The following is a 13738-nucleotide window of genomic DNA, read 5'->3' as shown; positions in this document are numbered from 1 at the left end:
ACAATCATGGGAGAAGGAAGGGCTGCTTATGCACAGGGAGACAGCTCAGGGGGCAGGAGAGTATGGAGAGATAGGCACTGGGAAGAGGTAACTATGGGAAGGAAGTGGAGGGGAGCTGTTGCATTGTGGTAAACTGTGGTCAATGACATGAGACAAAGTATATGTGAACTGCTGTATGGAAAGTGAACGTGCTCTGTAAATCTTCACTCAAATCACAATAAAAAAAAATCAATACATTAATCCTACTACTATTTTAATCATCCTAAGTAAAAAGTGAATGTCTTCCTGTATGAGTCAGGTATTGCTGCAATAATGTGGGATAGAAATCCCCCATCCCTCCCAATAAAGGACAAATATAGTTTGATTCCACTTTTTGAAAAAGCTGAAAATAAGCATACATATAAAAATAAATGTTCTTTGGTGGTTTCAGGGATGGGAGAGGGAGGAAAGAGGAATCACTCTCTGGACAGTAGACATTTGTTATTTTGGAGGATGGGGAAGGCAATACCAAGTGTGGCGTGAAATGTTCACAATTTGACCAAGGTTAACGATCACTAAGATCACTAAAAGTACATAAGGATAAGGATGCTATTGATAAGTGCTTTAATATATATAATTTTTCAACAATAGCTTTAATAATCAAAAAATATATGAGTTGTTACAGAGGTAGATACATATGCATATGTGTACAGGAAGGTATATATGTGGATATGTGTGTGCATGTATATGTGTATCTGTAGGCATATGCATATAATGTTTGTGTGCTGCTCATATATTCCTATATATAATAAAGCACACAGGATGCACAGTCATGAATACTTCCCAGACATGACCAAACAAACACCTCACTGGATTGGTTTACTGGGTTTGAAGGCTTAGGACCATAGTTTTGTGGGACAATTCACTTGGCACAACATAGTCCATAAAATTTACGTTTTACATCCTAGTTTGCAAGTGGCAATCTAAGATACAACTATTGGTCTCTAGTCATCTGGAACAGAAAAGAAGGAAATGAAAGACTCAAAGCAGAAACTAGTCTCCAGGACCAACTGCCTGTATGAACCATGACTTTATCTATCCTGAGACTAGAAGAACTAGATGGTGCTCAGCTACCACTACCAATCATTTTAACAAAGGATACAATCTATGGATCTGAATGGGGGAAAATTGTACAACAAAATTCAAATTCTTAAAAAAATAAAAAATCCTTACTGGTAGAGACTGTAGGAATCACTGAGACTACTGTCCTAAGATACCCCTTAAACTTCGAACTGAAACCAGTATTTGAGTCACTTTTCAGCTAAGTAACAGATTGACTCACAACATAAGCAATACCTCTTTTGAGTACTGTGCTCCTTTATTAAAAAAAAATCATCTATATGAGACCAAATGGTCAAATTTCACCTTAAAGCAAATATGAGAAGGATGGAGGGAAGCTAGATTAATGGACACAGAACAACTAGAATAGAAATAATGAGAATACTGAGACAAGGTGGGAAATATAACCAATGTCAACGGACAGTACGTACAGAAGCTGTTAAATGGGAATCTAATGTGTAAATTTTCACCAAAACACAAAATATTTAAAATCTTAATAAGAAATACCAAATGACATATTAAATCAGGCAAATCTGCTGCAAAAGACCTCTTCAAAGTGTTAAAAAGTGAAAATGTAACTTTGAGGACTAATCTGCACCTGATTCAAGCTATGGTATTTTCAATTGTTCAATATGCATGCAAAAGTTGGATAATGAATAAGGAAATGTTATATAGTATTTCTTGGAAGGAAGGTTGGGCAATCCTACTTCCGTAGTGATACTGCCTCGGAAACCCAAGGAGGGGTCGCTATGAGTCGGGGCCGACTCGACGGCACATAACAACAACAACAATATAGTATTTGATATAAACATCCACTTCTTTCAATTTACCTTTAGAGGCTTCAGCTCTAGGGTCACTTCTATTGGGAAGTACTTCCTGACCATCTCCCATGCCAGGAGGAGTTAGGTACCCTTCCCCTGTGCTCCTATCCTAATCTATCCCTCACATACCTTCATTACACTGATTTTCTGCAGGACTGCAAGACCCAATGCACCTGACTGAATGAATTAGCTGTTGGTTTGGGACTTCTGAAAAAGATATACCAAGGTAAGATTACATAAGTATGTAAAGTATTGGGGAAAATTCCTGTGAAAGATAAAGGGAGAAGGAACAGGAGGTGGGGGGAACCTTCATTCAGTCACGCAGGTCTGATACCTGAGAAGGAAGGGGAAAAGGAAGGAGGACGGGGCAGGAAAAGTTTTAGACTTCAATGTAGTTCTATAAAAAGATTCATAGGCCTTGGAGGGTCCTTGAGCTAATCACTCACTGTCAGAATTCATAACTCACCAGAATGTGCCAACATTAGTCCTACCAACATGCTTTGTCATCAGCTAGAAGCATGGCCTCAGCTTGAATGTGGTGGACGGGGCATCCAGTAATTCTGTTCCCCAAAGCAGCAGATTTGAGCAGCATTTTCATGGTTGCCACAGTAACTGACAGACTGGAGACTGGCCACATCCCAAGGCTGCATGGCAAAAATCAGGGATGCTAAGACCTATCACAATGACAGAGAGGGAGTGAGTTCATAGGCCCCTCTGAGCAGGCTTTCATATTTTCAGATAAAACAGGTTCATTCGTAACTTGTTGTTGTTTGCCGTCGAGTCAGCCCTGACTCATAGCGACCCCTCCTTGGGTTTCCGAGGCAGTATCACTATGGAAGTAGGATTGCCCAACCTTCCTTGGGTTTAAATATTAAAATAAAGTCATTCAAAGTTCCATCATAACAGAATTACTCTGAGTTTTGTGAATCTCCTCCAAGGTCTTATCCATGTTTATATTACTGCAACCATTATGCAGATAGCATTTCACAGTTTTTTAAAATTTGCTATTTATAACAAATATTTCCCTATATTTTTACCATTAAAAAAACCAAACCAAACTCACTGCCCTTCAGTTGAATTAGACTCACAGCAGCCCCTCCTTGGGTTTCTGAGGTGGTATCTCTACGGAAGTAGACTGTCCAATCTTTCTTCTGAGGAGTGGCTGATGGGTTTGAACGACAAGCCTTCTGGTTAGCAGTCAAATGCCTTAGGCACTATGCCACCAGAGCTCCTTGTTTTTACCATAGTCTTCATAACTGTAATTTTCAGTGATTGAATGAAATTTTAAAGGAGATGTATCATAATTTCCTAAACCATTTTCCTACTGTTCAACATTTTCATTGCTCCCATTTCTTTATAGCTAATGCTCTGATGTACATCCTTGGGCATATACTATTTAGTTTCTACTGGATTAAATCCTTGTGATAAATTTCTAGGTATGAAGTTAATGGGGTCAAAAGACAGGGTTTTATAATTAAGTTTTACCATACTGCTTTCTAAAAATGTTTGTATTGACTTATAATGTGTATTAGTTATCTATTGCTGCACAACAAATTACCATAAAACATAGTGCTTATGACAACATATATTTATTATCTCAGTTTCTGTGGGTGAGGGATTAGTGCATAGCTTATCTGGATTCTCTGCTTCAGGGTCTCTTACAGGCTACAATAAAGGTGTTGGCTGAAGCTAGGGTCTCATTTGATCCCAGGAAGAATCCTTTTCTAAGCTCATGTAGATGGTAGTAGGATTCAGTTCCTCATGGGCTGTTACTCTGAGGATGTCAGTTGCCCTTAGTTCCTTGCCATCTGGGCTTCTTCAACATGGCTACTTTCTTCACCAAAGCATTCAAGCTGAGAATGCAATAATGAGTCACTAGTAAATCACAGTCTTTGGTAACCAATGACAGAAGTGACATTCCCTCAACATTGTCATATTCTATTGGTTAGAAGCAAGGGGAGCAAAGAAAGAGGATTACACAAGGCCAAGAATACCAGAAGCAAGGGAGTGCTTATTACAAATGTCACCAAAAACATACGCCTGTATCAATGTTACTACAACATGTAGAGCACTTTAGCGTGTGCTAAAATTTACTAAGAGGTGTAAAATACCATCTTCCACTTTAATGACTTCTTCCTCAGCCTGGTATATCTCTTCCAAGGCCCCCTGGGTCCTTTGCTCTTGGCTGCTGCCAAGTAATTCCCCATAAGGTGTGTCATCTGATGGCAACCCAAGGAAGTGCCCTTTATTGGGCTTTGAAAAATTATAAACATAGACTTATATAACAAAGGAGTGAGCCCCCTGGGAGGTTTCCAGTCTCAAGAATTGCTGGTATTTGTGCAGCAACTCCAAGATTGAATAACTTGGTACCCATACCACTCAAAGGGATTAACATTGAAGAAACCAATTTTTTTTTTTTTTCTTTTTAAAGTTTACCATATACTTTCACTGGGCATCACATTTTACAAACTTTATGTTACTGTAATTGTCAAACCAATCCTGTTATATACATATTAAAGACACAATATGACAAAGTAGAAAGCTGCAGGGATTGGTTTCTCCCCCAAAGCAACCACTGAGATAGAAAGAATAATTGGAAGCAATTATTTCAGAACTGTGGAAGCTAACTGGACACTTTTAACAACCATAGTAATGCTTGATGAAGGGTGGAGAGGCTGCTAACCTTTCATAAGAAGGCACCATGCATGAACCAGCTACCATCTCCATTCCTCAGGCCTGCTTTGGCTATGACGATAGCAGCTCACATTCTTGGGGCGGCTGACTGGTGCTGGGGTAAGCAGTGGGGACAATGATGTCCTAATATGTAGGGTTATGCATTTTGTTTGGCTGGTGGTACCCTAAAGGACCAGCATAAATGCATAAACTAGCATAAACTCTTGGATACAGTGGTTCCCTCCAGCAGCAGCTACTGGAAGATTTAAAGGGCTGAAATCCCTTTTTATTTCTCTTTTTGAACTCAGATGTTTAAGGAAACCTTTGTCAGGTGACTAGCTAACCACAAAGAAACTTAGTGACCACACACAACATGGAATACATACTTGGCAAAAGCAGTTTGAAAAAGTCACAGATGGATGGCTCCAGCCATTAACAAGCTAAAATCAGCAATTTCTAAGGAGTGGAAGAATTAGATTTCTAGAATTACCACAATATAATATTCAGAAGGTTCCATTCTCAACAGAAAATTAAAAACATTCAAGGGAATTGGAAAGTATGGCTCATTAACAGGAACATACTCAGCATTTCTCAAGCTGAAAGAACTGAAGAAACATTCAAGACTCAAGTTGCAATACTGAAAGATTCTATGGGCAAAATATTGAATAATGCAGGAAACATCAAAAGAAGATGGAAGGAATACACAGAGTCACTGTACCAAAAAGAACTGGTAGATCTCCATTTCAGGAGGTGGTATATGATCAAGGATAAATGGTATTGAAGGAAGAAGTAAAAACTGCACTGAAGGAATTGGCAAAGAACAAGGCTCCAGGGATTGATGAAATATCCACTGAGATGTTTCAACAAATGGATGTCGCACTGGAGGCACTCACTCACCTATGCCAAGAAATTTGGAAGACAGCTACCTGGCCAACTGACTGGAAGAGATCCATATTTGTACCCATTCCAAAAAAAAGGTGATCCCATAGAATGTGGAAATTATAAAACACTATCATTAATATCACACATAAGGAAAATCTTACTGAAGATAATTAAAAAATGGTTGCAGTAGTATACTGACATAAAACTTCCAGAAACGCAAGCTGGATTCAGAAAAGGATGTGCAACAAGGGATATTATCATCAACAGTGATGTCAGATGGATCTTGGCTGAAAGCAAAGAATACAAGAAAGATGTTTCCTTGTGTTTTATTGACTATGCAAAAATATTAGATTGTGTGGATCCTAGCAAATTATGGATAACATTGAGAAGAATGGGAATTCCAGAACACTTGATTGTGCTCATGAGGAATATGTACATAGACCAGGAGGCTGTCATCCAAACAGAACAAAGGGGATAATTGCATGGTTTAAAATCAGGAAGGGAGTGCGTCAGGGTTGTATCCATTCACCATACTTATTCAATCTGTATGCTGAACAAATAATCCGAGAAGCTGGACTATATGAAGCAGAATGTGACATCAGGATTAGAGGAAGACTCATTAATGACCTGCAATATGCAGATGACACAACTTTGCTTGCTGAAAGTGAGGATGATTCAAGGCACTTACTGATGAAGATTAAAGACTAGAGTCTGCAGTATGGATTACACCTCAACATAAAGATAACAAAAATCCTCATGGCTGGACCAATAAGCAGCATTAGAGTAAATGGAGAAAAGACTGAAGTTGTCAAAAATTTCATTTTACTTGGTTCCACAATCAACGCCAACAGAAGCAGCGGTCAGGACATCAGACGACGTATGTTGTTGTTGTTGTTGTTATTTGCCGTCGAGTCGGCCCTGACTCATAGCAACCCCTCCTTGGGTTTCCAAGGCAGTACCACTATGGAAGCAGATTGTCCAACCTTCCTTCCGAGGGGTGGCTGGTGGGTTTGAACTGCCAGCCTTCTGGTTAGCAGTCACATGCTTTAGGTACTAGGCCACCAGAGCTCCTAAAATGCCTCTAGGTGGACTCAAATTACCAACCTTTTGGTTATTATATAATGGGAGTTATTGTGTAAAAGGAATTATTAAGGGGTACAGAGTTTCTGTATGGGATAATGAAATAGTTCTGGAAACAGACAGTTGCAATGAAGACACACATTGTGAATGTACTTCAAACCAAAAACCCATCGCCACTGAGTAGATTCTGACTCATAGTGGACCCCATTGGCTTTCTGAGGCTGTAAATCTTTACAGAAGTAGATTGCCTCATCTTCTTCCCATGGTGCGGCTGGTGGATTTGAATTGCTGATCTTCTGGTTACCAGCTGAACAAATGCCTTACTCACTGACCCACCAGAGCTCCTTTGTGGATGTATTCACGGACACTTGGAAATGAGTAAAATGTCAAATTATATGTTATGTGTATTTTATCAAAGTAGTAATAATAATATAAAAAGGCAGGCAAAAAAATCCCCATTTCATAGGCAACTCAGCATTAGAGATATGAAATCACTTGCTCAAAGTCATTCTGTGAAGTGGCAAGGGCAAGACTTAAACCCACGTTTGACTGTCTGGTCCCCCCTCCTCCCAGTCTCCTAAGGTTCCCTTGCTTTCAGCTGAGGCCAACTAGAGATCCATAACACCACACTTTTCACTCCATTACCATTTAAGCGCTATACACAGTTGCTCTTAGTGGCCCCTTTCTCTTCAGTTAGCTGAATGGAATTCCAGAAGGCTCTGCTCTATGACCATTACTTCCGAATAAAAGGGGTGGGCCTGCTAAGTCCCTTCTAATTCACCATGGGGAGACGGGCTATAAAGTTCACTCTACAAGTTTGTACCAGAAAACCTTCAGGATAAATAAGGCAGAACAAATACAGTTTGGAGCCAGACTATGTATTTCAAATCCTGGTTCTGCTCCTTACAAAGCTTTGTGATTTGGGGCAAATTTCTCCATTTCTCTGTGCATTTCCTCATCTGTAAAACCGATGTAAAACTATGATATCCCAAATTGAAGATAAATGAGAAAATGCCTCTAAGACTACAGTAAAGGCTCTGTAAACATCACTATAGGCCTCACTTGCCTATGTGCCTATGTGGGCTCTGGTCTATGTCCACATGGGGATTGGGTGTTCCTATGTCTGCCCAACTCCAGGCATGGCTGAGTGGAACCCTGTATTGTGAACACCACATGGGGGCAGAGACAGTCAGGGCTGTTCACGTCAGGTCTGGATGGAGCCAAGGCCAGCACCATGGCTCCTTTGTACTCTGGCAACATCGGAGTGTGTATGTTATTTGTGTGGTATGGTAGATCTCTGTTATGTTGCCCTAGTCTGAGTCTGTGTGTGATTATTCTCTTTGCACATTCATGTCCAGAGAACGAAGAACGTGGAGGGTGAAGGAGACCATCAGTCACCAGATACTCAGGGTAGAGTGCCATGCCCAGACAGCTGAGAAGGAAAGCTCCAAGGTACAGGGCAACTGACCACCACCTAGCCAGCTGCAAGACAATGAAGCATATTAACTTTTCTGGGACCAACCCCTGAAATCTTTGTGCAGGGTCACAATATATCACAAAATTTTAGGAGTTCACCTTCCTCCTCCTACCCCTAGTGCTAGGGGTAGTACTGTTGTTATCTGGGCGGAGAAGCCCTCTCCTGGAGCTCATGGGAAGAATCTCCGTTGAGTGAGTGACCTGTGGGCAGACAGTCCCAGGTGGTCTGAAAACGAGTGGTGATTGGTGGCAGCAGATTAACAAACTTAACAAAGTATCAGTCACTTACAAGTATACAAGCCTTTGTTAAAACCAGAGGGAACAGGTTGAGCTCTGCAGGTGGAGCCAATCTCAAAGCAAAGACATTTTCCACTGACTAGATGAAAACTTAAGTTAGCAATTATGACTAGGAAAAAGTGTAGCTTTATGTGAGCATATAAAGAAATTGGCTGTGGGACTGGGGAAGGTTCTGGGAGGGAGTAATGCTAGAGCCAAGTCAGGCCCCTGAGTACTTACTATAGCAGGAGCCCTAAATAACTGAGAAATGGGCAGGCCAGGTAGAGAACATCCCAGGGGTATGAGGCTTCTACACATGCTCCAAATAAGGAATTCCCCAAAACCTCAGGTTGGTGGGTCTGTGGTTATTCTGCTTAATTTTAATTTGCCAGGCCATACAGGCAGTTGCAAGCTGTTGCAGATGATAGCTCATGTACCTCCTTAAATATTCCATTTTCTCCTTCCTTTGGACATGCCCCTAGGGCGGCCTCCTGTCCTATCTTCCTGCCTAACAATCTGTGCACTACAGGAAATGATCCAAGTCTCTTGATGTCCCCAGTGAAGTCAGCAATCATGGAAGACTGGGGTCAGATTCTGCCCTTGGGAATTCTCAAGTTGGGAAGACCAGATAGGGTCAAGCATTGATCCACAATGGCTTCATCCAGGGTGTCCTGCAGTCTTCCTCTAATTGCTCACAGACTTTAGGGAGCTGAGTCTGTTGCTCAATTATTAAAAAAATGTTATGGAGAGTATAAAACCCCAAACCAAACTCATTGCCATTGAGTCACTTCTAATTCATAGCGACCCCCATTGGGTTTCCAAGGCTGTAAATTTTTATGGAAGCAGATTGCCTCATCTTTCTTCCATGGAGCGGCTGGTAGGTTTGAACCATTGACCTTTTAGTTAGCAGTCTAATCCTTAATCACTATATCACCAGAGTTCCAATAAACAAGACATACAATCCCAGCCCCTGTCAATATTACATTTGAGCAAAGTAATGTTAGAGCCAAGTCAGGTCCCTGAGTAATTACTGTACCAAGAGTCCTAAATAACTGAGAAAAAGGCAGGCCAGGTAGAGAACATCCCAGATAATGGATACAGTAAGTATGGAGGCTTGTGTGGGGAAGGAAGAGAGGGCTGTTAAGGAACCAAGGGGCTGGCAAAGCTAGGATCCAAGGAGACAGAGGAAGTGAGATGCCACATGGGTTGGAGAGGCAGGCTGGCCCAGGCCTGTAGATGGGGCTTTAGCCCAAAAGCAGGGATGCCCTAAAGGTTTTATGTAGGAAAGTAACCTGCATTTTCAAGAGCTGGGAGAGGTGGGGAGAACAGGTGGAAGACCCAAGTGAAGAACTGCCTGGGGATGGCAGGGGTTTGAACCAGGCTTAGAGGGATATGCAGAACAGCTGAGGAAGAGGGCACAGCATGGGGGTTCTGTGAGCTTCGAGGGTGCTATGTAGAGTATGTGTGGGCACTGGGAATAGCCCACCTGAGTGGAAACAGTTAGTGAATTAGAGTGTAAGGAGACAAAAGCTGTAATAGGGTGTTGATTCCTCCCCCCCCCCCAACATACACATCCTGGGCCTCCCTTACCTTTTGGGCAGACCAGGAGGAGTATCTGATGCCTTCATTTTGGCTCCTGCAGTACTGAGTTCCATAAGAAGGTAGAAATGCTAAGAACCCAAACTGTACTTCTACAGCTATGAATTAGGTGGCTCCATGTGGCCTTTTGATCCCTCACCTACAGCAGCAGCAGCAACTGAGTGACATCCTGAAGAGTCTTTGAATTGTCATTTCCCAAAGTGCAGATTCCTTTGCCCATCTACTACCTCATCTACACATTCATCAGGCTCAGGCCCAGCACCCATCCTAGCACCAGAGACCTGAAAGAGGAGTAGGAGCTGGGCCCTCAGGAACTGTCCAGCCTGATCTAAGGACAGGTGGGCTAACACAGAATGGAAACAACTCCAGCTCAAGGTGAAAAGATCAAGCAGGAAGGTGCCATGCCCACCCCTGCCATCAACCCCACCTGACCCACTCTCCTTTTGTATCTGCTCCCCTATTTGGGCCTCTCGAGACTTGTAGCTTCATGCCCTCCCAGGATGTGGCCCAATCCTTCTGTCCTTAGTTATAAGGGGCAAGTCATGACTTCTTCAGATCTCTTCCAGGGAAAACACAACCTCCAATGAAAAGATTACATGAGTGGCCAAGTTGGGCCTGGCTTGCTAATCTCTCTCTTCACCTTGCCCTGCTGGGGTCTGCTGTGCCCACACCCATTTCCTTTTGTCTAAGGATCAAATGTGGAGGTATGCTCTATCCATCATCTGAAGGGCTAACAGGAAACAAGCAGGGTATGGATGCAGCTTCCCCAGGGGTCCTGAGTATGACCTCTAGGTGTAGCCCACTCCCCACCTCTACCCCTGTTTTTCTCACTGCCCCCTATGAACCAAGCTCACTCTTTCTTCTCCAATCCCTGACCATGCCATAGGAGGCTGACCACTCTGGACTGCATCACTGAACTCCCTGGGAGTTCAGTGGGCTCCCTTTCTGCAGGATCTTGGTTTTGGCAATGGCTTGTTCCTTTACCTTCAGCCAGAGCTCTTGCTGGGTCTCCCACACAACAGATCTCACCAGGTTCTGGGAATACCTTTCCTTCCCTTCCCACCCACGGGTGGCAGTGGCTTTCCTGGTGCCCCAGCATCCCTGTTGGCTGCCCATACCTCTCTGAGCACGCCACCTCTGTCCACAGGGCCCTGCTAATCCACACTTAAAGCCCCAATTCAAGGCCACTTTCCCAGCTCTCAGGTGCATAATAACCTTCACCATGGCTGCTTAAATCTTTTAACTTCTACATAGTACAGAAAAATTGAGACTTGGCAAATTATAAGGCCATTCTCATTCTAAGGAAGTGTTAACATCCATTCTGCAAGCACCTCTGGCAGTGAAGATGTGGCCAGACTCCCACAGCCCACTGGTATTCAAAGACCAAGAAGGAAGGACCTCACATTTATTTATGGAAAGTGCTCTCTGCCAGGCATTTATGATCTTCAAGTGCACGTTCTTATATAATTCTATAATCCTATTATGTAGTTTTCATCATCCCAGTTTTACAGCTGAGGAAGCAAAGGCTCAGGTTCATAAAATGATTTCCCCAAGGTTACAGAGTTCACAAGTGGTGGGTTAGCGTAGACCCCAGGATATTTAACTACAAAGTCTCTGATGTTTCTGACATTGGGCTATGGGTGTGAGGTACCAAGAGCACCACCCAGAATCAATGGCAGGGTGGTGCCTGCTGGACTGGAACTGTCTTTGTGATGACCCTTCAGGAGTGGCCTGGGTTGAGTGTCACCCTCCATACCTGAAGCACAGAGTCTCGGCGGGCTGTATATGGTAAATGTTTCATGCGGAACCAGTGTCTAGGGATGATGTTCCCACTGGGTGTATACAGTTTCTCCCCACGTCTGCCCAGGAGACTGCGCAGGGCCAGGTTGCATGACAGAATCTTCTCATAGAACTCCACTCCCCCACGGGCATAATCCATAGACAGGGAAGCTGTGTAGCGGTCCAACCAGGTTTCCAGGGCGTGAGTGAGTGAGTCCATGGAGAAGGCGTAGGCCACAAAGCCCACCACTGCGGCCATCAGGTTGAAGGCAGCCCGTAAGGTCATGGGGCCTCCATAGAGCCCCAGTGCCTGCTTGGCACCCACACTCAGTACCCAAGTCCCTGCCAGGCAAGCAGGGGCTGGCAGGGTCTGCAGGGCAGCAACATTGCTCTCCAAGTATACCACCTCCCTGGCCAAGGCAAACTTCTGGGCATCATGGGACAGAGTCAGGGAATCTCTCAGCCGGGCCCCTGCTGGGCTATGCCAGTCCACTCTTTGCCCATGTACCACCACTGACTGGTCAGTGTTGCTCACTGGGTCACCCAGGAAGCTGGCAGGGATGCCCACTACACCCCCAGCTGGAAGCCGTGGGAAGCCAGCACTCACAGGCTGGAAGGTGAAGGTGGTAAAAGCCTTGTAGCAATGGTTTGAGGGGATGCCCATGTCCTGTAGCACCTCTTGGAAGAGGAACTGCAGCTCTGGGGAGAGTGGGGCTGGCTGGCCCTGAGGCCAGTACTGGTATAGCCAGCGGACCACAGGATCTGGGAAGAGGTGGTATGAAACCTGCGCTCCCACCAAGCCTGCGCAGGAAGATACCAGAAGTCCTGTCCTGTGTTTCTGTATAAATGCTGCAGCCCACCACAGAGGACCAGCCATGAGTGCTGTCACTGCTGACAACCTGGGTCAAGGAAAACAGAGGTCAGCCAAAAGTTCTCAAAGTCTGCTTGCACACTTAACAGTCTCCAGGACCACATCTGCTTTAACTGAGGCCATACAGGATGGGCTTAGAGACAGACTGGGTTCAAATCTCAGCTCCATTTCATACTAGCTCTGTGACTCTGGGGAAGTCACTCCACCACTCTGTGCTTCATTTTCACCAAATGGGTATGCCCCCTAGAATATCTGTGATGAGTAAATGAATGAACATACATAAAATATTTAGTGCCTGGCACAGCAACAGGTACCCCTTGTGGCAACTGCTAGGATCTTTATTATCTTCACACTAGGCATACCACTAAGTGTTTCTCATTGCACCCACTCCTCCCATAGTCAAGCCCTATCATTTCTAATTTTTAGATAAAATACATATGAACAGTTCTGACTACACATGTATTATCTAAAAACTGAATCCTCACAACTCTATGGCCTAATTAGTCCCTACTTTAAAGTTGTGGAAACTGAGGCACTGACAAGTAAACTGGCCAAAATCACTGGCTACCAAAGCAGCACAGTAACTGAATATAGGCTGTCAGGCCAACTTCTCGTTTTAGAAAATCTTATGTGTTAAATCACAAACATATACAAAAGTAGAGAAAGCAGTGTAGCAACCAAGTTCAACCAAAATCAACGTATGGCCAATTTTGTTTCATGTCTACTCCCACCCACACCCTCTTCCCCACCTGTTTATTCTGCAACACATCCCATACGTCCAATCATTTCATCCGTACTATATAAGTAAAAATTCATAATTATTTAACTTTGGTCGAAGCATACCATCTTCCTGAGAAAAAACGATTAGCAAATAAGTTGCTGCAAAGAACGGGGTGCTGGTGGTTGTACTGCTTGGCCTATTTCAACTTACAAAAATCCCTTGAAAGTCGTACCAAAACCAATGCCATCGAGTCGATTCTGACTCACAGCGATCCCCTCTGGGTTTCTGAGGAGTAAATCTTTACCGAAGTAGATGGCCAGTCTTCCTTCCGCAGAGCGGCAGGTGGGTTTGAACCACCAACCTTCAGGTTAGCAGTGAAATGCCTTATACGCCACCAGAGCTCTTTAGGAGATGATGAGAGTCATACATGGCTCCAAAAGAGAGAGCAACCCGCCCTCCCCC

The 13738-nt window shown here is 43.6% G+C and overlaps 2 protein-coding genes across 2 annotated transcripts in view; both read right to left on the bottom strand.

Annotated features, from left to right (window-relative positions):
• The window catches only part of LOC103194758 (histone deacetylase complex subunit SAP18-like), a 71544-nt gene extending 61610 nt beyond the window's left edge, over positions 1 to 9934 (bottom strand). Inside the window, exon 1 of the mRNA XM_042780512.1 lies at positions 9897 to 9934. Within this exon, the coding sequence (XP_042636446.1) occupies positions 9897 to 9934 (38 nt within the window). The remainder of the gene's footprint in view (positions 1 to 9896) is intronic.
• Positions 9935 to 11625: 1691 nt separating this feature from the next.
• Positions 11626 to 12561, bottom strand: TMEM177 (transmembrane protein 177). The gene has a single exon (XM_007938174.1). The coding sequence runs from the start codon at positions 12559 to 12561 to the stop codon at positions 11626 to 11628; it is 936 nt and encodes a 311-aa protein (XP_007936365.1).
• Between the last annotated feature and the right edge of the window lie 1177 nt (positions 12562 to 13738).

Source organism: Orycteropus afer, unplaced genomic scaffold (assembly GCF_000298275.1).
Source record: "Orycteropus afer afer isolate SDZICR_OR568_19922 unplaced genomic scaffold, OryAfe1.0 scaffold00004, whole genome shotgun sequence".
In the NCBI taxonomy this organism is placed as follows: domain Eukaryota; kingdom Metazoa; phylum Chordata; class Mammalia; order Tubulidentata; family Orycteropodidae; genus Orycteropus; species Orycteropus afer.
The sequence above is the reverse complement of the archived record's forward strand: the minus strand, read 5'-3'. Positions and strand labels throughout refer to the sequence as shown.

What these genes read in the sequence shown, in the direction of transcription:
- TMEM177 (XM_007938174.1), bottom strand. Translation starts at nt 12,561, where the DNA reads ATGGCTGGTCCTCTGTGGTGGGCTGCAGCATTTATACAGAAACACAGG.